Source organism: Mustela nivalis, assembly GCF_964662115.1.
Source record: "Mustela nivalis genome assembly, chromosome: 7".
Classification (NCBI taxonomy): domain Eukaryota; kingdom Metazoa; phylum Chordata; class Mammalia; order Carnivora; family Mustelidae; genus Mustela; species Mustela nivalis.
This window is the reverse complement of record NC_139026.1, coordinates 5297249-5323871: the sequence shown is the minus strand read 5'-3', so window position 1 is coordinate 5323871 and position 26623 is coordinate 5297249. Positions and strand designations below refer to the sequence as shown.

The 26623-nt window shown below is 60.4% G+C and overlaps 1 protein-coding gene across 2 annotated transcripts in view; it reads right to left on the bottom strand.

Moving 5' to 3' along the window:
- Positions 1–26623, bottom strand: part of SCUBE1 (signal peptide, CUB domain and EGF like domain containing 1) — a 131722-nt gene that overhangs the window by 20449 nt on the left and 84650 nt on the right. For both annotated transcript variants that reach the window (XM_082739858.1, XM_082739859.1), the window contains 4 exons: positions 12817–12933; positions 6923–7045; positions 4814–4930; positions 3191–3313 (listed from right to left, as the gene is read on the bottom strand). In XM_082739858.1, coding sequence (XP_082595984.1) covers positions 3191–3313; positions 4814–4930; positions 6923–7045; positions 12817–12933 — 480 coding nt within the window. The remainder of the gene's footprint in view (positions 1–3190; positions 3314–4813; positions 4931–6922; positions 7046–12816; positions 12934–26623) is intronic.

The window sequence follows — 26623 nt, the reverse complement described above, 5'->3', positions numbered from 1 at the left end:
TGTCTTTCTACCCATATCCCTTGGGAACACAGAAGTGGATTTTTCAGAGCTTACTAGGAAGTCACGACTTATAGGCCGTTGACTGCTGTCCTCGACAGAACCCTGGAAGAGGACCGTGCACCCAACCAACCATTTCCCAAGATTCTCAGGACGGACAGAAGAGGATACACTGGGACGGCTCTCAGCCAAGGCCACGGAATAATTCTCCCTGACGTCTGCGACTACTGACTCCCACGCGCTCCCTGGCAGACCCCTGTTCTTGGTTCTTGGGCTCACGCTCTCCCACCTCACGTGTTTAAGGTCACGCACTGCTGATCAGCTCCATTATGCTTCCCTCTCCAATAACTGGCCTGGATCTGGGCCTTGCTAGTGAGAATCACCATCTGAATTCTTTAAATCCGTCCTCCCATGCACTGCTAGGGAAACGGATATTGAACAGCGGTATAAAGTACGTCACACACAGCTTATTAACGACGACATCGGCTGTGGACAAACACAGGAGAAGGACAATGCCCACGGGCTGGGGGAGGCACATTCGGCTATCCTGCAGCGTGGCGGGCTGGTTCTCACAACGACACCACAGACAAAATCCCTACAGCTCCACTGGGGTAGATCCCATGTGTTATAGGGGATCTGGCTCGTCAAAGTCGCCTGGGACCACAGCTGACAGTTCTGGGGGGCTACTAGTCTGTTCTAGGTGCATGGCTTCCCCAATCCCTCAGTGAACGAGGCCTTCTTGCAAACGATCTGAGGACAGAATTCCCTTCCAAGGGACGTGTATGAGCAGATTGTGGAGGCTGTTGGTCCCACCCCCAGGAACGGGGCAGCTCCAGCGATCATCAGGAAGGTGCCCCTTGCTGTGGGTGCTATGAGACAGCCGATGGTGTGGGATGAGGGACATCCCGGACCAGGAGGACTTCCTAGGGCAAGCGCTCAGGGGAACAGTGAGACCTTGGATTTTCTTCTGACCAATCAGGGGGTTGTCACTGCCAGCCCTTCCCTTTGGACCTGGATTCACAGCAGAGATGAGGGGAGACAATCCACATCGCGGTTACAAGGGAAAGCAACCTACACGCTGATGGCAGACTTGGGGAGTTGGTGGAACCAGTTTTCTTGGTCAGCCCTGGGATCTCTTGGGTCCTGGGTCTGGAGGGCCTTCCAGAACCTTCTAAGAATGCTATAAGTCATGACTGTCTGTCTCAGTCTTCCCACATCTAGTACCCAGAATGTTAACTGCTCTATGTAGTCACCAAGGTCCTAGCAGATGACTTGGAAGAAACGGGATAAAATCACACTGACTGACAGTGACCAACAATCAGACTCTTGGTGCAGGGTCGGTGGCCGTGTGAGGACCCAGACAAGACCCAGTGGCCGCTCCTGAAGCTCTGACCATGGGAGGGATGACCGATAAGGTGCTGAGGATGAAAGGGCCCCTTCCCCATATGCCCAGAGAAAGCCTGCCGATCCGACAGCTTTGGTAATAAGTCTACACGAGACCCAGCACAACCTCATTGATTAGCAGACACGCCTCTGAAAGCCAATCCATCCATGACTTTCCAGGCTCGGAAAGTCAGCTAATAGATGGCAGATTCACTCCGTGCAGGCTCCTAAGGCGGGTCAACCCATTCAGCCCTAGTACCCAGCATGAGCCATGCTCCTGGGATGGACCCCACAAGGACAGGCTCCTTCCTGCAACTCAGGACGAGACCAGCGGTGGGCTTTGCTGACCAGGACTGCCTGAGCAGCCCAGCAGTCCTTATTGAAGTAAGCAATACTTTCAGCATAAATTTTATATCAGATGCTACGTGATGGAATCCATTCCTTGATACTTCCACTCATTCATTCGACAAGTATTTACTGGGGGCCTACACTTGCCAGGCTCTGTCCTAGGTGCTGGGGATACAGCAGTGAACGAGACTGCCGAAGTCTCTGCTCCACTGTAGAGAGCAGGCATAGGCTGTGTCTAGCGGCGGGAAGTACAGTGGGAGAAAAGAATATGAGGAGGCAGGGCGTGGTGGGCGGGGTGCAGGGAAGGCCTCCCAGAGCAGACAGCGACAGGGGTGAGGAGCCCTCCAGGCCAAGAGGGGAGCACTGGCGTGGTCATGTTCGTTGGGGGTGGGCAGCGGCCTCAAGGTCCCCGAGGCGGGCGGAGGAGGCAGGTGAGGGAGAGGGAGAAGGCCATCAGGCCAGGGTCCAGCAGCCGTTGGGCCATTCTAAGAACTCTGGCATTGCTTCCACATGAAGAGGAGTCACGGAAGGCTCTGAGCAGAGAGAGACACATTCTGAGTCAGATTCAGCTCTTGGGGGTACCTGGGTGGCTCAGTCGGTTAAATGTCTGACTCCTGACCTCAGCTCAGGTCTGGATCTCAGGGCCGTGAGTTCGAGCCCTGTGTTGGGCTCCATGCTGGGCATGGAGAAAAAAAAGTTTAAAAAATAAAATCGAAGGCTGCTCCGGCTGCCCCGGGGATGTTAGGGCCTGGAGGGGCAAGGATCTAAGAGCCATTTCAGGGCCGTGGTCCCAGCATCCACAGCAGCCCGGCACGCAGTGGGTGACCATGTGTTCGTAGAACCAGGGAATGTGGGGGCTGTCCGGAACTTAGCCTGGAGCTGCCCCAAGTTCTCCGGAGCCCACAGCAGAGGACGCAGGAACCCTGGGCTCACTGGGATTTCCCCTCCTCTTCCCCTTCTGGATCTTGTGGGGCCGGTGGCCTGGGCAGGTGGTGGGGCTGTGGAGATCCAGGGGCTCTGCTCTAGACCTTGATGCCACAGCAGTCCAAGCAGCCACCGCCTTTCCTCCCCCAGGTTCCAGGGCAGGACCAGGGGCAGATGGGGGAGCCGAGGCCTCTGTGCCCTCTGAGCTTCCAGCTCCTCCTAAGCCCACAGCTCCGAGGACCCTCAGATCCTCAGCTCTGTGTCCCCCTCCCCCTGCAGGTCCATTTCTGGGTCTCTGGAGGACACCCAGAGTGCTCTCCCACCGATGTCCCCTCTTCTTCCGAAGCCCTTCCCGTTAGCCCCCTCTCAGCAGCAGAGATTCCCTGCCAAGATCGCCTCTCCTTGCGAGGCCCACCCCACGCTCACCCCTCCCTGAGAGGTCACTGCCCTTCCCATCCGGGCACCTGGTGGGAGCGGGGAGGCCAGCACCCAGCCCGTCTTAAGGGGTCCCGGTGACGGCCCACCCCACGGCACTCACCCACACAGTCCTTCCGGTTCCAGTGCAGCCGCCTCCCCGGGGGGCAGACGCACTCGTAGCTGCCCTTGGTGTTGACACAGCCCTGGTCGCAGCTCCCGTTGTTCATGCTGCACTCGTCCACGTCTGGAAGCGCAGGCGGGAGGAAGGGCATCAGGGCGGGAGGCTGGCTGGCAGGGCAGGGCCACCCAGGACAAGAGGGCCGAGACTCCCCTGACCCTGCGGGCAGCCGGCCACGCGTGAGATGCAGACAGGCGGCCGCACGTGTCACACGCAGGAGCGCGCACCCCCGAGGCTGATGGACACAGACAGCAGCCCCTCCCCATGCCCCAGCGGTTTGCAGAACTCCTGCAGCTGCACCCGAACTGGGAGGAGGGCAAAAAGCAGCACAGAATTCAAGTGGCAAGCAGGTCTCACGAGGCAGGAGTCTCGAGTTTTCTCTTGCTGGGGCTTTGGACAGGCCGTTGCCCTCTGTGCAAAGCGCCCGGGGGGTGAGAGAAGCCACCTCCAACCCTCCAACGGGGAGACAGACTGGCCCAGGCTCATGCTGGGATGCCGGGCTCTCAGCGTCTGTGCGGCCTGCAGTGGGAGCGGCAGGCCCAGCGGAGCCAGTGCCCAGGTTTTGGGGTCCTTCCAGAAGAATCTGGAACCCACCCCAGGAGCCCCTTCCCCTGAACACCAGCTGTGCTCGATCACTTCACATCTCACCCTATCTGACCTCCACGGCTGCCCAGCAGAGGGAGTGTGGTCACAGGAAATGACACCCTAGGACCTCGGGGCCATTCTTGGCTCCCCCACTTTTCACCTGCCAGGCCCACACACCTCCAAGTCCCATCATCTGTAGCTAAACACTTCTAGAAACTTCCCCTTCTCTGCACACTTCCCACCCTGCCCGAGCTCAGGGGCTCTGATTCCCATGCCTGAGTGGTCTCTCTGCTGGTGCTCTGGGTTCCACTCTCCTGAACATGTGGCAGTTAAAGTGATCTCATGACCTGAACATGCTGACGTCACACCTCTACTTAAGCCCTCCTTTGCATTAGGAAGAAAACCCAAGTCACCTGCAGGCCTCACACAGCCCTGCTTCCTCTGTCTGCACTGTGCACCACATTCTCCTTCCCTCCCGGGGCTCTCCCTGCTGCTTCTGGATCCCTCTGTGCTACCTCAGTGCCTTTGCATATGCTGATCTTTCTGGCATCCTCTCCCTCATCTTGATCCAGAAGATCCTCCTTTAGGAACTCCAGCCCCCTCCCTGCCCCCCGTCTCCGTTTGCAGCCTTTCTCTTTCGTCACCTTCTCCCACTGGGACGAATCTTCTGTGGGACTCTGTGTAGTGGCCATTCCCCGTTCTGGACTGAGGTTCCCTTGCAGCTGCCGTTTCCGGGGGTCTATGCCCACAGCCTGGCCTGACGCCTGCCACCTAGCAGGTATTTGCTCCTCCCCAGCCCCATCTTCCCACCTTTGCTCTCAGCTGAGCCCTTCTGCCCACCAGAACCTGGCCTTGCTTTAAAGTCCCTTCCAGGCCCTCTGGAGTCAAAGTCGGGGTCAGGGTGTGGGGTGCAGCAGAGGTGGCCATGCGGCCAGGCGCGTGCCTCAGGGGGGAGGTGGCCCTGGCGGGCGGGCTGCAGACCTCCGCAGTGGGTCGTCCCATAGAGCGTGTAGCCACGGTGACACAGGCACTGGAAGCTGCCCGGGGAGTTGATGCAGATGTGGTCGCAGGTCCGCTCGAAGGAGCACTCGTCAATGTCTGCGTGGCCACAAGGAGACAAAGTGCAGGGAGGAGCGTCAGGGTGCGGGGGGTGGGCATGGCCTGTCACTCACGCAGTCTCTCAACACACAGCTGCACACAGACAGTCCCTGAGCCCTGCGGCTTGGGGCACAAGCCAAGTGAATGTCGGCCTTCCGGTCAGGGCCCGATTTTCCAGTCTGTCTCCAAGAACCTTACATTTCTGGGTTAGAAGCCATTTCCCATCTCTTCGGGAGGAGGGCAGGCTGGAAATACTCTGGATACAAGGTCTGATGGATTTTTGTCATTTTAATATCTCCCATTCTATTGTGATCAGGATGAGTATTTAATCTACATCTGCAGAAAATAGAGAGGGGCTTGCTTGAGGAGACCAGTGAACTGGGACACGAAACCAGGCCATTGGGAGCCTGACCACAGTGTGTTTTCTGGCCACTCCAAGAGGTCTCTTGAGAAAACAAGGAAAACAGCTCAAAGAGAAAAGGTATGGGGGGGGGGGGATATGCTGCCCATAAGGGATAACAAAAAAGCCTTGATGGTATATGAAATTTGATTCTGAGCTAGGGTATAAAAGGAAAAAGGGTCACAGAGTGCTGTTACTGGAAAGGAGGAAATGGACAGCATGCTCATAGAAGACAAGTCTGTCCTGGCCATTAATTCTGAGGAAAATGGCTCTCATGGGACAGCTGATAGGGGCTCCTAAGGGCAAAACAGCCACTGACCCACCTTACCATGGGCACCGTTGTTGGAGGTCATTCTTTGAATATACTACCTCATGGGACTATCCATGTTGATGATATACGTGTGTTGGTAATAATTCTAGCACAAGGAAGGAATCACACTGGGGTGCTCAAAGGAGGATGTGATTCCTCCCAGCAGGAGAATCTGGGAGGATCTCCTGGTACTGGTGGCACTGGACTAGACCTTGACGGATAAGACTAGCTTGGAAGTAAGGAATGCAAGTAGAGGAAGGGCACTCTGAGCACAGGCCGGCAGAGGGCAGCACGGGGCCTCCAGGGAGTGGAGAAGACCGGCTGGATCCCAGAAGCAAAAATGTCATGGCCCCTCCTCAGCGGTGGCCCTCCAGCCCCACCGGCCAGCTGGGGGTATAAAGTCAAGGGCCCTCCCTTAGCCCTCCACAGAACTTAGCAAGGCAGATGGAGAAACTAAGTCAAAGTGCAGAGGAGTCTGGAGACGTGACGTGCTCCCAACGGCCCCATGTGCTAAGGGGAGGACAGAGCCAGGAGACCCACTAGGGAGGAAGAGGCGAAGTCAGGGAGGAGGCTTGGGTCACAGGAAGAGTCCAGGACAGGCTGGCCCCAGAACCCCCTCACCGGTCTTCTGCTCTTGCCTTCCTCGGTGTCCTTGGGAGAGCACATCCCTTGTCCCTGAGGGCCAGTCCTGAGCGGCACAGATATGCCGACTCAGCCACGTGCGGTCTGCCAACCTTCTGGGAAAATGCTTATTCACCAGTGTCCCCTCCCCCAGGAAGCCTTCCCTGACTTCCCACTGCCCATCCTCTGGGCTCACACTGCATCCTGGATGACTCCTGGCTTCTGCCCAGACCTCACACCATGCCTCTAAGGTGCCCAGGAACCCTAAGGACTGCAGGAGAGCGCCTGCAGTGTGCCACACTGTCCACCAGGTGGCGGCAGCCCACCTCCGGAGCCTCTGGGGGTGGGGTTGGGGGTGGGGGTGCACCACCAGGAAGGACAGGGTGCTGGAGCTGACGAGCTCTGCCACCGGCTCACTGTGGCACTGCCCCCTGCCGCCCTCCCTGCACATGAGCGCGCGCGCGCGCGAGCGCACACACACGCTGATGCGCCTCCGGGCCTTAGTTTCGCATCCATAAAAGGGGCGGGTTGACTTGAGGAGAAAGTGGAAAGGCCAGTGGGGGCTGGCACACCCCGGCCCTTGCCCCCCACCCCCACAGGTGCCCGCGCAGGCCCGGGAAGGGCGGGCAAGGCCGCCGGGGGCGCACGGGGTGGGGCTCACCTTGGCACGTCCGCTCGTCGGTCAGCAGCTTGTAGCCCTTCCGGCAGCCGCACTCGAAGCTGCCCACGGTGTTGCGGCAGAAGTGGTCGCAGCCCCCGTTGTTGGCCAGGCACTCGTTGATGTCTGCGGGGCGCCCAGCGGGCAGGGCGAGGCGAGTGGGCTGGGCTGCCAGGTGGCGGGGCCCCTGCCTCCGGGACTCCCTGCGCCCGCTGGTGCCCCGGCCTCGTCCGGTCCCCGCATCCCCATCCGAGTGGCCCAGGGGCCTGACTCCCAGCAGCGGGGGGCAGGGCGGGAGGCTGAGTTACGAGGGCCTGCTGCGGGTGCATCACACATGTCCCCCCGACTCACTCGTGAGTTCCTTCCCGCCCCCGCCTCCGCCTGCTTCTCCGGGCGTTGCTCTCTGGGCTCCAGGCCAGCCTGGCAGACTGTGTCTTCAGAGACCTGTCCCTGAGGTGCTTCTTCTGACTCCACCGTTCCTCCTGGGCCCCGACCCCCAGGCTCGCCATGCTGGCACGACCCAGCACGTAGTAGCAGAGCTTTAGGAACGGGGTTCTCACCCTGATTTGGAGGCGCGGGAAAGAAGCGAAGGAAACCAGAAACGACTCCTCCGAGGTGGTCATTGGCCGTGTCTCAGCGGAGCTGCTGACTTGGACCCCTACCCCCCTGTGCCTGTCCTGAGTGTGAGGACCTGGGTGCTCTGTCCTGTGCAACTGGCACTGCCGTACGAGCGAGGCCCACCTGCCCCCTTTGTGCAAAGCCCCACGGAGGGGACTCTGTCCCACCCCGGCGACTCCAGATCGCGGATGGCGCCTCACTTCTTTTTCCGCAAACCAAACAAGCTAGACCCGACACCTGCAGGACGGTCCTAAAGTGGTGTTCCCATAGAATGCTCCCAAAACAAACCCCAGCTGTGTGGTCCTGAGCAAGGCTGAGGCGCCCCGTGGGCAGTCCTCAGAGCCTCTGGGAGGGGGTGTGGCCTAGCCCAGGACCACAGCAACCAGGGTGGCTTTCCTGGGGAGCCCCTGCGGGACCTGGCGCTGCGGGGCACCGGGCACCCAGCGGGCATGCTGCTGCATCTCCTTGCCCTTGGCTGTCCTCCTCCCCACCCCAGGCACTTCTACCCCAAAGACCCACTCTGTTTGCATGTTCTGGTGACTTTGGCACCAGGAAGGTGGCAAAGGAAGGGAACCCCAGATAGTCCCCAATAAGGGAGGCCTGTGGGTTATGGTTATCAGATCTGCCCCTGAATCCTGGCTATGCTGCTGCCTGGGTGACTTCAGCCCACTGAATACAGTAGGTGCTCTATATGTGCTCACCAAGGTGATCACGAAAAACAATAATTTCTCAAGTCCGGGAATTCTGCACACATGTATGTTCCAGGAACAAAAATGCCTAAGGATGAGCCCAGACCCCGCAGCAGGCAGTCAGACCTTGTGGTGCTCACCGTACCTACTGGGCATTAGCTCATGCTGGTGCCCAGGCCAAGCACTTTCTGTCGAAGTCTTGTATGATCTTCAAAACACCTGGGGGACCAGATCCCCCATTCTAGAGGGGATCACAGCGACACGTAGCAACCAAATTGGGGCCCGGCTCCAGCTGTCTACAAAGACAGGCTCTCTCCAGAGCACCATGCCAGCCCCACAGCCTCCAGAGAGTGGACATTCAGTTCAGCTGAGGATCTGTCCTGGGTGGAGGCTTGGGCATCTCTGTCATCCTCTCTCCTTGGGAATTATAGGAAGACGGGGAAATTTCTAGCTAAAAGCCTCTGGCAGGAGAACAGAGACCTATCTCAGCTCTGTCCCAGCCAGCTGTGTGATCCTGGGCAGGGAAAGGCGCCTCTCTGAGCCTCACGTTCCCCATCTGTGAACGGGGCTGGGAACAGGTGCCTCTCACAGACTAAATGTGCAGAGGCGGTCTGCCTCCTCAGGAATGCCTCAGACCTTCTGGAACCCCCACTCCTGTCCTCATCCCCATCTGGGCCCGTCAGCCGAGGGGCTGTCATGACAGCCAGACAGGCCAGGGGAAGCATGTTTGCTTGAGGCCAGGCTGGTGTGGCGGCAGCCTGGGGGTAGGAGTGGGAGAAGCACCCCGCAGCTCTAGCCAGGGTACAGTCACACAGCCCCTGGACCTTCATTCTGAGGGGAGCCTGGGGTGTGGCTTCTGCCCCTCTCTCCCCTTCCTGCCCTTCTAAGGCTCCTCTCTTTCCTCACTGGGCTCACACTGGTCCTGATCCCATAAGGCAGCCAGCAGACCCCTACTTGTTTACAAGTCTCCCGTGGCCCCCGGGCATCCCAGGATGAAGGGCCAGCCCCTTTCTGTAGGCCCTTCCCCGGGCATCCGGGCCTGGGTGTCCTGCCTTCCCCTTTCTGTGCGCTTGGCTTCTGCCTCCGCAGCCCAGACTCCGGCGGCCTTACCCAGCGGGGCCCCCACACGGCCTGTCCCTGCAAACAGCTGCCTCCCTGGGAAGCCTTCCCTGACATCCCCTCCAGAGTTGGCTGTCCCCTTGTCATGGACACAGATGGGGGAGCTGGCTCCTGTCTGGGGGCCCCGGACCCAGTATGCAGCCTGCACCGTGTGACTGCCCGCAGCGTTCACTGAGGAGATAAAGAATGAAGGAGTCGGAGTGGCTGAAAGTAGGGTCAGGGGAGGGAAGGCGGGGTGGGAGCTATAGGAACACACAGAACACAAAGAAGGACAACGGTTCCTGCTCCTTCTGCCCATCCCGCTGTGGGGGCTGGCGTTGCCCTAGAGCAGCCTTGTGGGGAGGGCGTGCTCCTGGGCAGAGGGCAGGTGAGGGAGAAACAGAGGGTGGGTGGGAGTTCTCCCAACTCTTCTGGAAGGTGTTGGGAGGAGGGGCCAGTGTCTCTGAAGAAATCCAGGTTCCAGCTCTGGGAGTCAAGGCCCCAGACCTCCCTGCTTTCAGAAGGGCCGATCAGCGAGGTGCCCCCTTCCCAATGTCAAGCAGGTGCAGCAACTAACAGGAAGCCTTGAGGCTGGAGCCCTGCACTGTCCACACTCTTGAAACAGGGCTTGGGACGCATCCTCCTGATCACACCATGGCTCCTGGGGCTCCGGCAGAACTACCCCCACTTTCCCAGGTGTGTCTCCACCTGCCGCGTGACCCCTGTGGGCCCCGGGCTTCGACTCTGGATTTTCCAGGGCCTTTGTTACCTTCACCCTCCAGCCATTGGTCTTGCTTCACAGTGGCTTGTGGCTTCCAGAATACGCTGAACCTTTGAAATCACTCCTTTGATGTCCCTTCTGGGCCCTTGCCAGGACCAGGGCTGTACGCCCACTGCGGAGCCGAAGCCTCGGGGCCGGGAATTCCCAGCTGGGCTGGTCCCGCCAAGTGCCCGCGCTCTGACCTGCGTCTCTCCGGTTGGCCCCAGGGAGCTCGGCTGTGCGCTCGAGGCTCTGAGACACCAAGCCCGGAGGTCAGCCTTCATTTTCCAGTGTTCTCTGATTTGAGGACATGATGCAGTTTTTGACTAGTCCCCTAATCCTTAAATTCTACCTCCAAGGACAGTATCCAGATACCCGGGTATCAAGGACAGCATCTCATCTCTACTACTGTGGCCAGCAGCTGGGTCAAGCTAGGTCATCTCCAGCCTGGGTGGCGACAGCGGCCGCCTCCCTGCTCTTCCAGACCCTGCCTAGAGAACCCCGTCCAAGCTGTGGTCAGGGACTGGCTCAAAATGGAAACCGAGCCGGTGCTTTCCCTGCCCGGGAGTGTCTGGGGGGCGTGCCAAGGTTTGGAGGAATGAAGGGCCCAGCCCCCCAGCACACCAGCCCCCCAGCACACAGCCCCTGCACCATCTGGCCTGGCCTTCCCCACGTCTCACATCCCTGGGCGCCCTGGACCCCTTCGGGTCCTTGCACCCTGGGCCACGGTGCCGCTGGAAAGGCCGCCAGGATGAATGCCGCCCCCCACGGCCTCCCAGCCCCGGAGCAGGGCGGGCTCTGGTCCTTGCCTGCTGCCAGACTCTACGTCTCCATCCGGCACCAAGCAGTCAGTGACACATGTATAGCTCGTGATTTAAAAAACTGAGAAACTGTCTTCTGCATCCGATAGAGGATCTCCAGGGACAGGGAAGCTCTGGTTCATGCACCTGTCTCCCCAGCCCCTGAACACGGGGCGGGGGGAGCCCAGAAATCCCATCTGGTGGGGCAGTGAATGAGATCTGCCTGCAGGGCAGAGGGGGGAGGGGGTCCAGCTGAGGGCAAAGGGCTGAGCAGGGGCAGCCCTCGTTAAAGAGCCGGAGTGGTTCAGGAGAAGCTGCGGGAAGCAGCGTGGGGGGCTCATCAGGGTCGGCCTCCGGCTGTGGGCAGCTCCCCTCGGCACCACCCGTCCCCCAGACATGAGGTGGAAGTGGGGCGGGGACAGGCGCCCCCCCCCCCAGCCTCCCAAAGCCCGGGCGGGGGCAGCACAGCCCCCCACAGGTGCTCTGCTGGGGCATGGCTGTGGCACGGACAGCTGGGCTTCTGGTGCCAGCTCCCGGCCTCAGGTCAGGGACTGAGCTGTGCCGCCCCTGCAGTTCCGTGCCCGAGAGGGAGGCAGCGTGGGCCGACTTTACCCTCTTCTGCCCCAGTGCTGAGGGCACAGGGCTAGGCCTACTATGTCATTGCCGGCTGTGGGGACGGCTGGGCCCGCGGGGAGCCCTGGTCCGTCCCCCTGGCATCGAGTCCACGTGTTGCGGCTCGGCTCCAAGTGGGCCGGGCAGGGGCCACAGAAGGGCTTTATTTTCAAATAAACAGGTGCGAGGGCTGTTATTTCTGTCAATAACCCCTAGTTTCTTCCCAGCAGAGCAGCTAGGAAGGGGAAGTCACATGCTATCTATTTTTATAGGCTTGAAAATAGCCCCCCTCGGACTATTTAAAACCTACAGAAGCCTCCACTGTCCGAATCTTCAGCCACTGGACTCAGGGAGTTCAAGCCCCTTTGCCCTTCCGCTCGCGCACCTCCAGCCTGGCCGGATCCCTGGCAAGGTGGAGGCAGGGGCCCACGGCTGCGGGGGGGAGGGGTGGGGCTCGCAGGGCCAGCCTGGCGAAGGGGCTGTCCCTCCCTCCCTTGCAGGGGCGCTGGCGGTCCCCTCTACTCCCTGCCCAATGGCTGTGGCTGCTCGGGCTTCTCTACTGGGGCTGGGGGGTGGCCCTTCAGTCTCCAGAGTCCTGACAGCTCTCGCTTCTCTGCTCCCCTTGCTTCTTGTTTCCTGAAGGAGCCCTAGCACCCGAAGTGCCCTCGGAGGCACTTAGGAACTCTGTGGGGCTGAGCCAGCGAACCCGCAGGAACAGAGGAAGGTCTACCTGCTCTCTTCCAGAGGCTGGGAGACTGGCCCGTTCGCACAGGCGTCCCCTCATCCTCCGAGAGCCTCATTTCTAACTCTGAGTGGAGTCCTTCTGCCTCCCCAGTTCCCAGTTGACAGCCCCCACCGTGTCAGTCCTCCAGCGACACGGACACACAGCGTCCGCATTTTTCTATGGGTGGCGAGAAGACAATCCCATCCCTGTACAAGGAGACTGGTCCTTCCCAAACTTCCCCGGGTCATGCTGTTGCCCCAGCTCTGCCGGATGCTACCACGAGGTTGAGGGTGAAGAGATGGCCGGCGCGCACCTCTGCCCCACGCCCCACCCGGGCCTCAATGAATCACTGTGGGCCCAGGAGTTCCTGCAGTGAAGACACCGCTAGCCTAGCACAGCGGGCAGCCCTTTCCTTGGACAGCAGGACCCTAACTTGAAACCTGCGTAGTGCCCTGGCGTGGACCCTCCCTCTCGTCGGCCTCTCCAGCAGAAGTACGGCTGACCCCGGACTCCCCCCTGCCATCACAGGCAGCCATGGTCACACGTGCAGCGCGAGCATGCAGCCCCCACCCCTGCCTGAGTGGCTCTGAGCTGACCTTTGCACGTCTTCCCGTCGGGCTGCAGCGTGAATCCCACGGGGCAGCTGCACCGCACGCCAGTGGCCGTGTCCCTGCAGGTCCGGTCACAGCCTCCATTGTTTACCGCACACGTCTCTGGGGGGAGGGGGAGAGACAGAGATGCTCAGTGTCCTCCGACAGCAGCCACCTCCTTTCTCCATCTCTGCGGGGACCAACTGAGGCAGGAGACCCGAATTGGAGTTCTGGCTGATCCCTCTAGCTGTGGGCTTCCCCAAGCCCCAGGCTCCTCATGTGTGAAACGGGAGAATGGCACCACGCCTGTGGGGCTGCCGGTGAAGACCCACCGTGATGATGACGGTGGGTAAAGGTCTGCACGCTCCGGAGGGCTCTGCTGGAGTAAACGTCACTGCCAACAGGTCCGCGCTCCTGAGATCAGCGTGGCTGGTATCTAACTGCCTAGGGCCAGCTTCTTAAACCCTTGCCCTGCCCGGACTTGGATTCCAAACCCAGACTCGCAGTCCCTGGGGCTCCCAAAATGGTCTCAGCATGGACTGGCTGGTGGTCCTGGCTGTGGAGTTTCCGGGGCGGGGTTCCCCAAGCCCGCACACCATCCATCACCTTGATGAGACACTCAGCTCAACATCTGTTCTCACTGAGCCGTAAGCTAAAGGCGTCTGGTTTTTGTCCACTTGAAGCTTGTCTAGTGTTTTTTTTCCCTTTGCAAATTCAAAGGGCCTGGAATGGCTGGGGCAGGGCCTAGGTCACCGAACCCGTCGTGTGGTGAGAATGATCCTCCCCAGGCCTGGAGAAGGGGCTGGCAGAGCTGGGTCACCAGGGCGCAGGTGGCCCGCACACAGAGGACCCCATTTCTGGGCCTTTCAACCTGGGTTTCTTCCTGAGCAGCTGTGTGCTTTGATCTTGTGGAAACCGTGCCTGAATGGGCTTCTCTCTTCTCTTCGTTGTTGGGAGCTGAGGAGTCAAAGGCCCCATTTTTTAAAATCCAAAACTCTTCGCCTGCCTACCTTGGCTTCCTCTGGGCACCTGGCCCCGTGGACCTTTTCCCTGAAGGTTCCCCCTAATTGGTTTATTGTCTGTCCTTCTTCGCTGTCTGTATTCCCAGAGGCGTGATCACTGAATAAATATGCCAGTAGCCAGGAGTCCCTGCTGCTCATTTTACCAAATTCCTGATACCTTTCCTTTGAACTTCAATTTGTGTGCGTGTGTGTGTGTGGGGGCTTGGGTGGCAGGGCAGGGACGGGGGGACATCTGGCTTTCCCTTCTGTGTCTACATCTGCATCTCTGTGAGCCTGCCGGGTGGAGGTGGGGCATAGCAGGTGTCGTCCTGAGTGTTCTGGACATAGGGGCTAGGGGTGGCAGACGGCCCCCGACCCTTCTTCCCAAGGCTGAAGTCTTCACCATGATAGGATGAGTTGTAACTACTTGTGAAAGGCAAGTCCCCCTGCCTCTGACTCCTCCTGGCCTGTCTCTCTGTGCGTCTCCACAAATCTTAGACCCCAGCTGGGTGTGCGCAGTTCTGTGGGTTTTCCTGTCCATGTGTGTGCTGGCCCAGCGGCGTGGAGGCCTCTCACGAGCTGGTGTTCCCAGGCCCAGCTCAAAGGCCACCTCTGCAAGGAGCTTCCCAGGCCCCAGGCACAGAAAGAAGGCCACCGCCCTTCCCTGTACTAGGGTGGCCTTTGTTAGCGGAAGCCGGGCTCTGCCTGGAGTCTGGCCTGCTCAGGCCCTCTCGTCTCCCCACCGGCCTATTTACTGGGACAGCGCAGGTGGGCAGGGCAGAGTGTGAGCTTTGCCCTGTCCTCACGGACTGACCCAGGTAGGCTACCCCCCGGGCTGGACCGCGACACCCGCACCTGGCAGGTGAGGACAGCACGCGTTCCCTCCAGGGCCGGAGGTGAGATCAAACGGGTTCCTGCTCGAAGCGCTCGGTCTGGGTCCTGGCATGTAGTAGCTGCTCCACAAACGGCAGCTGCCCCTCCTGGGCTTCTAACCAGAGAGGAAGTCCCGCCTCCCAGCCCCACATCAAAGGGCCAATGCAGGCTCCAGGTGCCTTTTCAGCCTTTCATGTGGGAGAGCCCCACTGAGGGCCTGCCTGCTCTCCAGGGGCAGGGAAGTAAGGCTCAGGCCCTGGAGAACTGGGACTGGAACATAGCTATGACCTTACTCGGGGACACTGACAGCGACTGGGCCTCTCTGTGGGGAGGTGGGCTGCGGCTGTGTCCCTGAGATATGGACCTGGTCAAATGGGCTCCTGTTGGGCCTTCATATCTCTGGGGTCCTGGGGGGACTCAGAACTTGGCCTTCCAGAACTGATGGGACTCCGCACACACAGGGCAGGTGGAGGCCAGGAGGGGGCTGGGGTCTGCGTGAAGACTCATCCACTCTCTAGCTTCTCCCCTGCATGGTCCACATGTGTAATCTCCTGTGTTGCCCTAGACAACGTCTGGGGTCTAAACTTCACGTTCTGAGTGAGGGGCTCGGGGGCCCCGGGGAAGGCCCTGTGGGCTGTTCTGGGCGCTGACACCATCACTCCACAGCACTTGGTTATGGCGGGTCCCTTGCTCCAGTCCCAGCGCAGCCCTCCAAGCCTGAAGTCCCCCAGACTCTCAGCAGCTCTGAGAGGCAGTTCCCGCCCCTTCCACCTCCCAGGCAAGTAATCAGCCCAGGGTTGTGCGTTAAGTGGCAGAGCTGGTGGGACCTGCTGGGTCCGACTCCAACCCGCGTGACAGCCTGAAATCTCCAGTCCCAGCTCCAGGGCCCTACAGCGCCAGCAGGTGCCACTCTCTCCACATTCCACCCTGACGGCTCCTGTTCCAGTGCTCCCGGCCTCCGAGCATACCACTCCCTGGGGCCCCCAGGCCTGGTCTTGTATTTCTTTAGCATCTGATGCCAGTCCCTGCCCTTAACAGCTGCCGTTCTGGGCCTGGCGACCAGAGTCTGCCTTTGTGACATTCATAGCCTTGCCAACGGTCCCTGTCTTCCTGGCCACTGCCTCACTCTGGGTAGCCGCTGCCTCCAGGCTCGTGCAGTAACGCTAAGAGCCAATACTTACTGAGGCCAGGGCCTGGCTGGGTGGGGGAGGGGGCAGTGCACCGAGCAACCAGCCTCCAGCCTGTTCTCTATGCTGCCCACGCCACTGTTCCTGCCAGGCCCCTAGCATCCCCTCAACAGCACAGGGTTGGTGGCTGTATCCTTCTGAGGACAGCAGATGTCCACGGCACGATGTGAGATGCACAGAAAGGAGGAGGACAAAGTCTACGCAGTCCTTCGGGCTCAAGTCAGGTTCGGGGATTAAAGTCTACAGTTACAGGATGGGCCGGCCTGGGTGGCACTGGGAGCTTTGTGCCTGGGAGTTTCCAAGCGGAGGCTGCTGGGAGCTGCAGAGGGAGCTCCTTGCCTTGGGTGGCCATCAGCCTGGGACAGGGTCCCCTGGACCGCTTTCTCTGCTTGCCTCAAAAAGCAGCCTCACCTCCCTGCTTCCCAAGACTAGAGGCACAGAGGCCTGGCACTGGGTCATCACTGTCTCAGATGCAGAAACCAGGCAGCCTGTCCTCTCCTCTGACTGCAGGATCCCCCACGTGCAAACAGCAAACACGGGCTGGGGACTGCAGTGGTGCTGTCTCTGGCACCTCAGGGTGGGGGTGCAGATGGGGTGCCGCTGCTGCCCTGTGAGGCCACACCCCATCTAGGAGCATATGCTGCCAAGGTAGGCTGGAATCCAGGCGCCAGACCTTTGGGGGTGTGAGGGGGAAGAGGGCAGAGCCATACCCTTAGAGTGTGTCCCAGGGAACGGAAGACGTTCTTTCTGGACTCTGAGAGCCCTCTAGTCTCTCCAAAAGAGCTACTGGGTCTTTCCAAAGTCTCTCCTCTCCCCCTGGGGGCGACAAGGGGAACAGCCCCCCCCCAGAACACAGTCCTCTACAGCCGACAAAAGGACCCTCTCATCTACTGGCCTCGCATCAGCCCCAGAAGTTGGCTTCTTCTGCAGGCAGAGAAACAGAGGCTAGGGGAAGTTCAAGGACTTGTCCAGGCAGGACCGACTACCCATTGTGACATCCCACGCAAAGAAAAAATGAAGGGCCCTCGCTCAAATATTGGAAATTTCAAGACAGAGGCAACCAAACACTCAACCAGTTGGGGGCCCTTCTGAGGGCAGGGCCTGGGGCAAGTGTATGGGTCACACACCCGTGAAGCCAGGCCCGTGTCTCAAGTCTCTCCATTACTTAGAGAAGCCAATATTTGGACCCAAGGTTGGGGGACTCCCGACGGATGAGTGAGCCAGACCAGGTCAGAGAGTCAGGTGTGGTCGGGGGCCACGCAGCTGGCAGTGGGGCAGTGGAGATGGGCATTCATGGTGCCTGGTCTCCTTCCCAGCAAGGGGGGCCAACTCTTACCCTGCGTGGCCGGGCTGGAGGCAGGGGAAGCTGGGCATGGGGTGGGGGTTAAAGCGGGAAGGGGCCTGGGAGTAAACCCCTTTTCAGCAGGTAGAAAAACCCTAGATGTGTCACCAGGCCAGTCTTTGGTCTTTTCCCTACAGAGGCAGAGCAGATGTGAAGACGGGAGGCCAGCCCTGGGCTGGAACGGCGGGCGGCTCTTTGAGTTGGAGCTGTCTGCCTGCTCTGCCCTAGGTCTGGGCCAAGGTCTGGGAAGGCCTGTGGACAGTCTCGGTGATTGCACAGGGGCTGACATAGGAGCTGCACACCTGGCCCTGGGGCCTTAGGCAAGCGCTTGTCCTCCTGGAGTCTGGGCTTCCTGACATGTGACATGGAAGTGATGGCATTTACCGTGGAGCTTGTGCAAGGCCCGGACAAGCGTGGACATCATGGTGCTTTGTAAATTGTCCCAACAGTGACCACAGGCTTGGTCCCGGACCTCCATGTGCAGAGTCTTAGCACTGAGTCTGTCGAGGCTTCATCTGAGCTCCTGCTCTGGCGGCGCAGATATGCCTCAGAGAGTCCCTGGGTGACTGGAGACCTCAGCTTGGTGGGGCAGCAGATGGGTTCCCTGCTCTGTCTCAACAACAGTTTGGGAAAGACTCCTTGGTGCTGGGAGGCTGAGAGAGGAGCAGAGCTAGAGATGCGTCTGACACCGACCCAGGCTTCAGGGCAGACAGAATGGGGCGTGGACTCTACCTACTGGCCCAGGAGTCCGGACCCCCCTCCCCCCGGCTCACCCCATCACATCCAAGCATGGGCTCCAGGCCCGTGCACCCCTCAAGACTCAGAAGGCCCCTCCGAGTTCTCCTGAGCCCTGCTGGCTCTCCCAGGCCCCAGGCTTCCATTCGTGTGGTTGTCTCCCCCAGAGACCACTCACTCCCCAGGAAGAGCTGTGTCAGGGTTACCCCATGCCCAGCTCAGGACCGATTTCTGCTGAAAGAACAAGCCCCTGGAGGAAGGAGGCGGGGCGAGGTGACCAAGCCCCGGCCCTATGCTGGGCCTGGCAGGGGGAGGCAGCCCGACGAGCCTGCCAGCACAGAGGACCTGCGAGTGTAGCCACCTGCGAGTGTGGCCGCGCTAGCCAGGGGCACAGGCATGGGGCGAGGAGGACGCTCACACGGGCTGACGGCAGGCCGAGCAGCGTCCCCTGCTGAGAGTGCCCCGAGGAGAACTGGACATGGGTCCAGAGGCCCGAATGCCACCCTTAGTTCCCAATGCACTGGGGGACTTTAGGCAAAGGATCCTCCGGTCCCTAGGCTGTGGCTCTCCCCCTGGTGTGACTGGGAATCCCAGGAATCCCAGGCTTGTCTCCAGGGGACGGGTCAGGCCCCGCTCCGGAGGCTCTGGTCGGTGGCTGAGCTGTGAGCCCCAGGACCCAGACAGACCCCGCTGGCCCAGACATCTGCCCTGTCCCCTGCAGGCCCCACCCTGGTGGCTGGAGGAGCCCAAAGCTCTTGCTGCCACCTGTCTAGGCCTCAGTCAGGGCTGGCCCACCTGCCCTTCTGCCGCTAAGACCAAGGGAAGCCTGCTGGGAAGAGGAGTTAGGCCCTGGCTCTCCCTGCCCAGCCTCGGAATCTCTGCCTTTGCGCTCTCCTCTCTCAGCTGATTCCTGAGCCGTCCGTGGCTCCTGTCACTTTGGGGTACAAGCCATGCTCCCTGGCAGAGGTCTGCACACTGGCCGGCCTCTCCTTCACAGCCCACCTCTTTTTGCCGGCACCACTGACCTGTGGGTGGCCCTGTGGCCTGTCGTGGGCCTTGCCAGCAACGGATGACCCTCTGGCACAGTGAGCCTGCTGGTTTTCTCGAAGTCCCCTGGGCAGGTGACAGGGGTCGGGCCCCCAGCCCCTCTGCAGGGAGGGGGAGCAGGGCTCATCCCTGTCTGCGGCCTGCCACCCCTGCTCCTGCCTCCCTCCTCTGCCCAGTGACCCTGCTCTGCCTCGGCTGGCGGATGCCCACTCCTGAGAGCCGTCTGCAGAGAGCGGCTCTTGCCTGTGCGGGGAGAGGCGCCATGAGGGCTGGGCACTGGGTGACTCTGCCCTGGGGGCACCTGGGGCTCTGAGGGAAGCTGGGCCCTGGGGGACACCCTGGGGAAGGCGGTGCGGGGAGCCAGGGCGACTGTGGAGGCCAGGACAGCAGCCTCAACGGGAAGGGGCCCAGGCCGGGTCCCAGGGAAAGGGGGCCTTGGGAGCCCCGCTTGCCACCCAGCACTGTTCTCTGTCACATCTGAGGCCAGAGGACCCCTTGGCCCGTGGTTTTCACGGGCTGACCTTGAAGCAACCTGGTGGGTTCTGGATGCTGCCTCTACAGCCCATAGTGGGTGACCATGAGACCCAACCTGGGCCCTGTGCTGACTCTGGTCCAGCTGCGTGGAGGGAACAGGCCCTCAGGCCCGCAGCACCCCACCAGCGCCATCTACCTGGGACCTGGCCCTGCTGAGGGCAGTTTGCTGTCAGCGTCAGTGGAACTGTCTTCTGGAGGCACGGGGCAGGCCTGTGATCTCAGGGGTGACACCTCTCACGGGCCTGTCTGCTGGGTGGGATTTCCACACTGGTGCTCAGAGAGCGGGACCCTTCTGGATCTGAGGGACGGCGCCTGGCAGTCTGTGGCAACAGGCGTGGGGGCTGCGGGCAGAGAAGAGGCTGACCAGGAGTGAGACGAGCAGACCTTGGGGAAGTTTCTTCAATCAGAGCCATGCCAGCAAGACTTCTCCTGGCCTCTGGCTCCTGCCTTCAGTCTGGCTACTAAGGGGAGGGGCGCTGCGAGCAGACAAAGTGGGGCTCACGTGCACCCTCTTGTCGGAGGCCATCCCAGGCAGGAGAGCGAGAGATCGTGACGCCCATTCTACAGCAGCCTCATGAAGGCCCAGTTGGTGACCCTTCCTCGGCACTGCCTTGCCCCTCCCAGATGTGGGACCTTCTCAGAACACCCACCACCAGCAGCAAATGCCCGCTGAGCCTTCACATGCCACGCGCGAGGCCCTTGCCCACCGTTCCCTGGAGGGAGCCTGGGGTGGCATCATGCGCAGAGCAGGCCTGTGTGACACATCCCTGAGCCTCAGTCTCCTCATCTGTGGCCTGAAGGGCACCCCTGCAAGTTGCTGGCAACTTTTCCATGTCCAGGGAGCCAAAGACTCAGCCCAGACGCTGCTCAACAGAGGGGAACTTGTTCCGCATCCCCGATGGCTGCCGGGACTCAGGGAAAGTTAGGGCAGAGGACAGCCTGGGGCCCAAGGAGACAACGCCCGGCATCCACGCGCCCCTCTTCCCCCCCGACCCTGGGACTTCCGGGGGCCAGTGAAGCTGGCACATGGATTCTGCCTTCCCTCTCCGAGTCCTGGCCTGTGAGCCGGGCAGACCTCACGGAAGCGTCCAGACTGCAGGTGCCCGGCTGGCCGCCGAAAGGCCCTCGTTCACGTCGCTGGTTCTTTCGGCCCGCTTCCCTATGGCACCACCACCTCCGACCTGATCGAGGTCAGGCGGGCCCCAGGCTTCTCATCTCATGGCCTGGGCCCAGCATTCCAAGGCCCCTAGGAAAGCACCAACGGCCTGGGCAGGAGAAGGCGGGAAGAAAGAATGGAATGTGATGGGGCAGTGCCTTGTGCCACATGTAGGCCAGGCGTTCCTCACTGAACATTTCATCCGAGCTGCTTCAGAGTACAGACTATGGCCCCCCTTCTAGCAAAAGAGAAAACCAAAGCTCAGAGACGTGAAGTGCCCCCGGCCTGGAGACGATGCTGATCCCCGGGGAAGTCAGGACAGAGCCCAGGTCTGGCCGCAGAGCCTGGGCCTGGACAACAAACTGGAAACAATCACTGTCAGCAAAACTCCAATCCCGTACCTCTGAGAACAAACGCACAGTTCTTCAAACAAAGGTACCGCCCGCGGAGCCACCCGGCCCCACCCCGGCTTCCTTGGGACAGACCCGGGAGTCTCGCTGCGGGAAGCCCTGAGCTCTGGTTACTCCTTGGTCGAGAGGCAGCTGCCGACGCCTGGTCTGCGGCCAGCACCGGGCCTGCCCTTGGCGGAGCCAGCCAGCCACCCTGGAGGCGAGGGGAGCCAGCAGGAGGGATCAGCAGCCAGGAAGGCTGGACGGTCGCCTGCCCAGGTGGCTGGGGCGGGAGGGGAGCCGTGGGTGGCTGACTGGCGCTCCCAGTCACTTCCGCTGTCTCTGCACTCGGGGGCTCCTCGGAAGAGCGCGGACGAACCAAAAACTGTATTGGTAAATAAAGGTGCCCTGGACTCTGTGGCTTGGAGTTCAAGTTCCAGGACCCTCTGGAGTGTGGCAGGACAAGGAGCCTTGTCAACCAGTTCACACATCAGGAAGTGGGCCATCAGGTGGCAGAGGGCACGGGGTCACATCCTGCTGGGCTGTGGGGCCCATTTGGACCAAATCCTGAGGGGCCAAAACACCTAGGGAAGGGTGAAGGCAGGACAGGGAGGGGCTGGGGACAGGGTGTGCAGGCCCAGAAGGAGCACGTGGGGGTCAAGTGTACCTAACTGCCCGTAGGATGGGGTGGCATGAGGAGCCGTTGGGAGCAGGCAGCCACCTACCCGCGGGGCTCCCCTCAGACAGGCTATGTTGGTGGGGAGCTCTGGTGGCACACAGGCTTCAGGGCTAAGTCAGAGGGAGGTTTGGGGGGCTGCTGCCACAAACCAGGAGGCATTTTGCACAAAGCCTGGGAGCTGCGCCAACCACTGAGAGTCACTCTGACTGGGGAAGCACTTGCCCAGGCACCACTGTCCCAGCTGACCCTTGTCACAGCCCCAGAGTCTGGGGAAACACGAGGTGCTTTTAAGTTCTGACAGGGGAAGGGACTTACCAAGGCCATCCAGGGGAGGGAGCAGCACGGCAGGCCAGGTGTCCCCATGCCCAGTTCTCTGGTTCATGCATGGTCTCCCCCAGGGAAGCCATGAACACATGCCTCCAAAGAGCCATGTGACCCTGGCTCACCCCTCAGCCCCCCTGAGCTGGGCCAGCTCTGTCAGGAGACGAGGACGGCATTATCTCCCTCAGTTCTCGGGGTCACCCCAGCTGCCCGCCTGAGCACATCCCTCTCTCTGTAACACCGTTCTGTGCTCCTTGCCCTCTGTCTCCAGCCGCACGAGCACCCCGAGCCCAGGCCCCAGCCGTGCCACCATGCACTGGCTTCAAGCCGTAGGATTCTCTACTAGCTGCTGTGCCTCCAACACCCCTGCCTGCTGAGAGTTCTGAACCCCAACCACTGGGCCTGAGCGCACGCTTCCTGCTCTGTTTGCTCTGACCCCACCACTCAGGGACAGCAGCAGGGACCCCCCCGCAAGCTGCAGGAACTGGGGGGGGCGGCTTGCCAGCACTCACCTGTCTGCAGAGGGGCAGGGCACACATGACCTGTAACTGTCCCCCTAGCCTCATTCTAGGGGCTGAGAGAAGAGTGTTCAGAGTATGCCTTGTGTTAGCTGTGCCCCCCGAGGGGACAGCTCCCCTGGTTTTTACACTTCATGAGATGAGCACACAGCCTGGCTAGAAGCAGATTCAAACTTCATCGGGGGCCCAGAGAGAGGAGAAAGCACTAAGGCCTCAGGCTCCAAAAGAAGCCGAGGGGCTTACAGGTGAGTGCTCTGGGCCTCTCCAGGACAGGAGTAGGACCGGTCCCTCCAGCCAGGCTTGGGCTTTGGCACTGGGAACCCTGGGTCTGGTCAGACACACTTTGAGTCTGGGGTGAGTTATGTCCCTCTAGGCCGCAGCTTCCATCTGGGCCAGCCGATGCCCTGCCCGTTCTTGTCTGCCAAGCCCTGCCAGTGCCCTGCCTCCACCCTCCCCTGGACTACTCAGCCAGTCACCAGGACCCGCCTCCTCCTTCCACCAGCCCTTAGGGCATATGTGTGTGTGGGGGGGAGGTTGGGGTGTGTGTGTGTGTGTGTGTGGCGCTAAACAGAGGACAGGACCACAGCCAGGGTCTCCAGCTGACTAGAGAGCAGTCACGCTTGGCAGCAGTTCATGGAGAGGGACGAAGTCTAACTGCGCTGGCTCTTCCTGCGCAAGAGCCCAGTGCCTGGAGCTTGGCCCAAGGTCTGCCTAGCCTTCTCCTCCGGCCGGCCTCCGGCTAAGCGCCTGGCTGGGAAACTGCCCCGTCTCATCACCTCCCTCGTCTCAGATCCCCACTGCCAGGCTTGCCCAGCCTTCCAGATCCGCGTCTGCCCCCTTTCTCTCCCAGCTGGACACCTGCCTGTGGCAGCGGGGAGCAGCAAGGCCCCACTCAGCCGCAGGTGTGTCCTCCAGGAAGCCTTTGTTCCTGCTCTGGGCCGACCGGCCTTCCCTGTGTTCCTGCTCTGGGCCATGCCCTGTGCTGTGCTCCCGGGGGCTGTGAGAGCTGGCAGACTTGACCTCTGTCCCAAGTTGGGGAGCCCCAGGCTTGGGATAAAAGAGGGTGTTGGTGGAGGAGGGGTAAGAAGTGGGGATCGGGGTGGCAACAAAAGTCCGGTTACGTGTGGACAAGCCTTTGCCAGGTAGAACCGGGTCAGATGGCACCTGGTGAAAAGTGGTGGGTGGCGTGGCCCAGATGGGAAGCTGCACGTGCAGGGGTTCTAGGAGGGGACTTCCAGGAGGTGACTGAGGGGTGGGTCTGGAACCAGCGTGGGGGGCATGTGGTTGCCTGGGAGAGGAAATCAGGAGAGGCCCAGGGATCCTGGAGATGATGGCGGTAGAGAAGAGGTGGCAGGTTGGGGGACAGAGGAGCGGGGAGCCGGGCAGGAGTGTGAATGTGTGCGACATCAGCTGGACCTCTCAGGGGCTTGTATGGTTAAGAGATGGGGCTGGGGAAAGCACAGGGCTCAGTCTGCAACCCCCAAGTGTCAGCCTTGAGCACAACTGCCCTGCTTTGCCTGGTCCTCCCTGGCCTTCCAGGGCTCCATTCCCTGGGCCCCCCTCCCAGAGCTCTCTCAGCAGCTCCCCTGTCTGCCAGGCCCCTCCGCTTGTTCACGCCACTCCCTGGGAGCCCCGCTAGGTGAGAGGGTTATGGGACCATGCCGACGTAGGAAGGGAAGCCTGGCTCAACGGAGGGACAATGGAGACGGGCCGCTGTGGGAATGGAGGGAGCCAGCTCCTGATACTTTTTTGGGCCTCCGTGTCCTCAACTGTAAAATGGGAACTGCTTTAGCGCTAAGCCTCAGGGTGGCTGGGAGATGAGTGAAGGCCGGGACAGAGCAAGGACAGAAAGGCTGGGGTTCTCGGCTAACTATTGCTGTGCGCACCGGACCTGGAGCACCTGGCTCCCCTGGGCTCAGAGGGACCCCTAGGTGCCTATGAGGACACATTCCAGTCGGGAGGGCTGATGCTACTCAGCTCCTGACTTAGGGTCCTGGGCTTGGGAGTCCACAGACCTCAGACCCTGGCACAGATCACGGTGAGGAGGAAGAGTCCTCCAGAATGAGCGGGCTGATGTGCACGGAGGCTGCCGAGGAAGGGGTGGGTGCTTGCTCTGGGGGCACCTGCCGAGGCTGTAAGTCCGGGGCGGGGGGTGGGGGCTTCCTGTGTGGACCTGCACATCCCATGCTGCCAGCTGTCACTGTGCCCACCCCTGTGCCCCGAGATCAGTGCACCAGTCGGTGGAAGTGAAGAGGGCGGACGGGGGCTCTGCCTCTGGAGCTCACAGCAGCCAGCCTGGGAGTTTCCTCCCAGACTAAGTCTGAACCATTTGTGGTCAAGAGAGTAACAGTCCCCTGAAATGTCCTTTTCTTAATCCTCCATGATATAATGTGGCAAAATGGACTCAGCAGATATGACTAAATTAAGACCCTTGAGAGGGGTGCTTGTCCCGGATGATCTGAGTGGGCCCACGTAGTACAAGATTCCTTAAAGGTAGAGAAGGAAGGTCAGAGAAAGCGAGCCTGATGGAAACAGGGTCAGGCAGATGCAATGCCGTAGGCTCTGAAGACAGGAAGAGGCCTAAAACCAAGGAATATGGGTAGTTCTAGAAGCTTCTAGAGCTTCCAGAAAAAAATGCAGCCCTTGTTGACACATTGACTTTAGCCCAGTGAGTCCCAGGTCCATCTTCTGACCTATGGAAGCTGAGGTGCTGCTGCTGCTGTAAGGCACTGAGACTGCAGAACCCTGTGAGCAGCAACAGAAGGCTAGCAGGGCGTCCATTCCATGCACACTGCGGGACTGACTGAATACCTGGGTTGGCAAGAATGCCCCAGAGTGTCTCATCAGTCTTGCTGGGACTGGGGTCCCAGGAGCCCATGGTAAACTTAGCTGGGTACTCAGGTACCTGTAGTCAGGTCTGCACAAGTCAGCCAGATACTTGAAATTTATCACTCCAACCCTCATACCCAAATATTTTAACTGATTTTAATGTAAATCAAACGTCTGTCACATATTTTGAGCCTCTTTAAAGAAAACATAACTGCCCCCGTTCTTAGCCTGTGCTCCGTGACTGGGGTTAATTATAGATGGCACTTGCTGGGTATAGCTGAGACCCCACGGCTGGCTGAGGCAGGGCCACTTAGCCCTGAATGGCCCCCGGCTGCTCTGCTACAGGCCACCACCCGCTCTGTGATGTGGAACGGGGGTGTCACCCTGGGCCTGCAGAAGCAGTCTGTTGCTGATATGGTCACCAGAGGAGGGAGGTTTTTTCCTGCCTGGGGGGCCGAATGGGTTCTAAAGGGATGTGTGAGGGGATTTCTATCACGAGAGGTGCGAATTCAGGGCAGGCCAACCATTATCCTTTTCCCTAGCTCCTTCCAAGCCCCCCAGTTGGCTCTCCTAACACTGCCTCCCAAACCTGGAGCGAGGGTACCTGTGTTCTGAGCTCATTCCTTCTCATCTCCCTGACCGCACTCCAGGCTAGCACTCGCCGACTGTAATTCGAAAAAACAAGTCCACAGCTCCTCTCTGCACCTTGCCATCACCTGCTTGACGCGAGTTCAGCTCAGCCCTCTTCCGCCATCACTCTCCTGCTCGGAGGTGTACAGGGCCTCTGGGGACCCAGTACATGGCCCTGCCCTGCTCTGGAGCTCTGGTCTTGGGCAGCAGTACCCACCTCTCCCAGTAAGTGAGGCTGGGGCCTCAGCGTGCCCTCAGAGCACCAACAGCTCTTAGGTTCCCATCACCCACCTCCAGCCACCTTTCTGACTCACACCTTCCGGGATGGTAGTAGGCAAGCCTGTCTGCTGGGGCTTTCAAGCCCATTCCTAGGCCATATCCAGCCCTTCCCAGGCCAACCCAGACAGCACAAGTCAACATGACAGGCCTGTCCCGAGAACTTATAGAGAGGGAGCTTCCAGACAAACCTTGTCCCATCTGCCTGTTACCAGAGGTGAATCTTCCAGACTCTTTGAACCTTAGTGTTCTTGTTTGAGAAACATGGCTATGGCCTGTCCTGCCCAGCATGGACC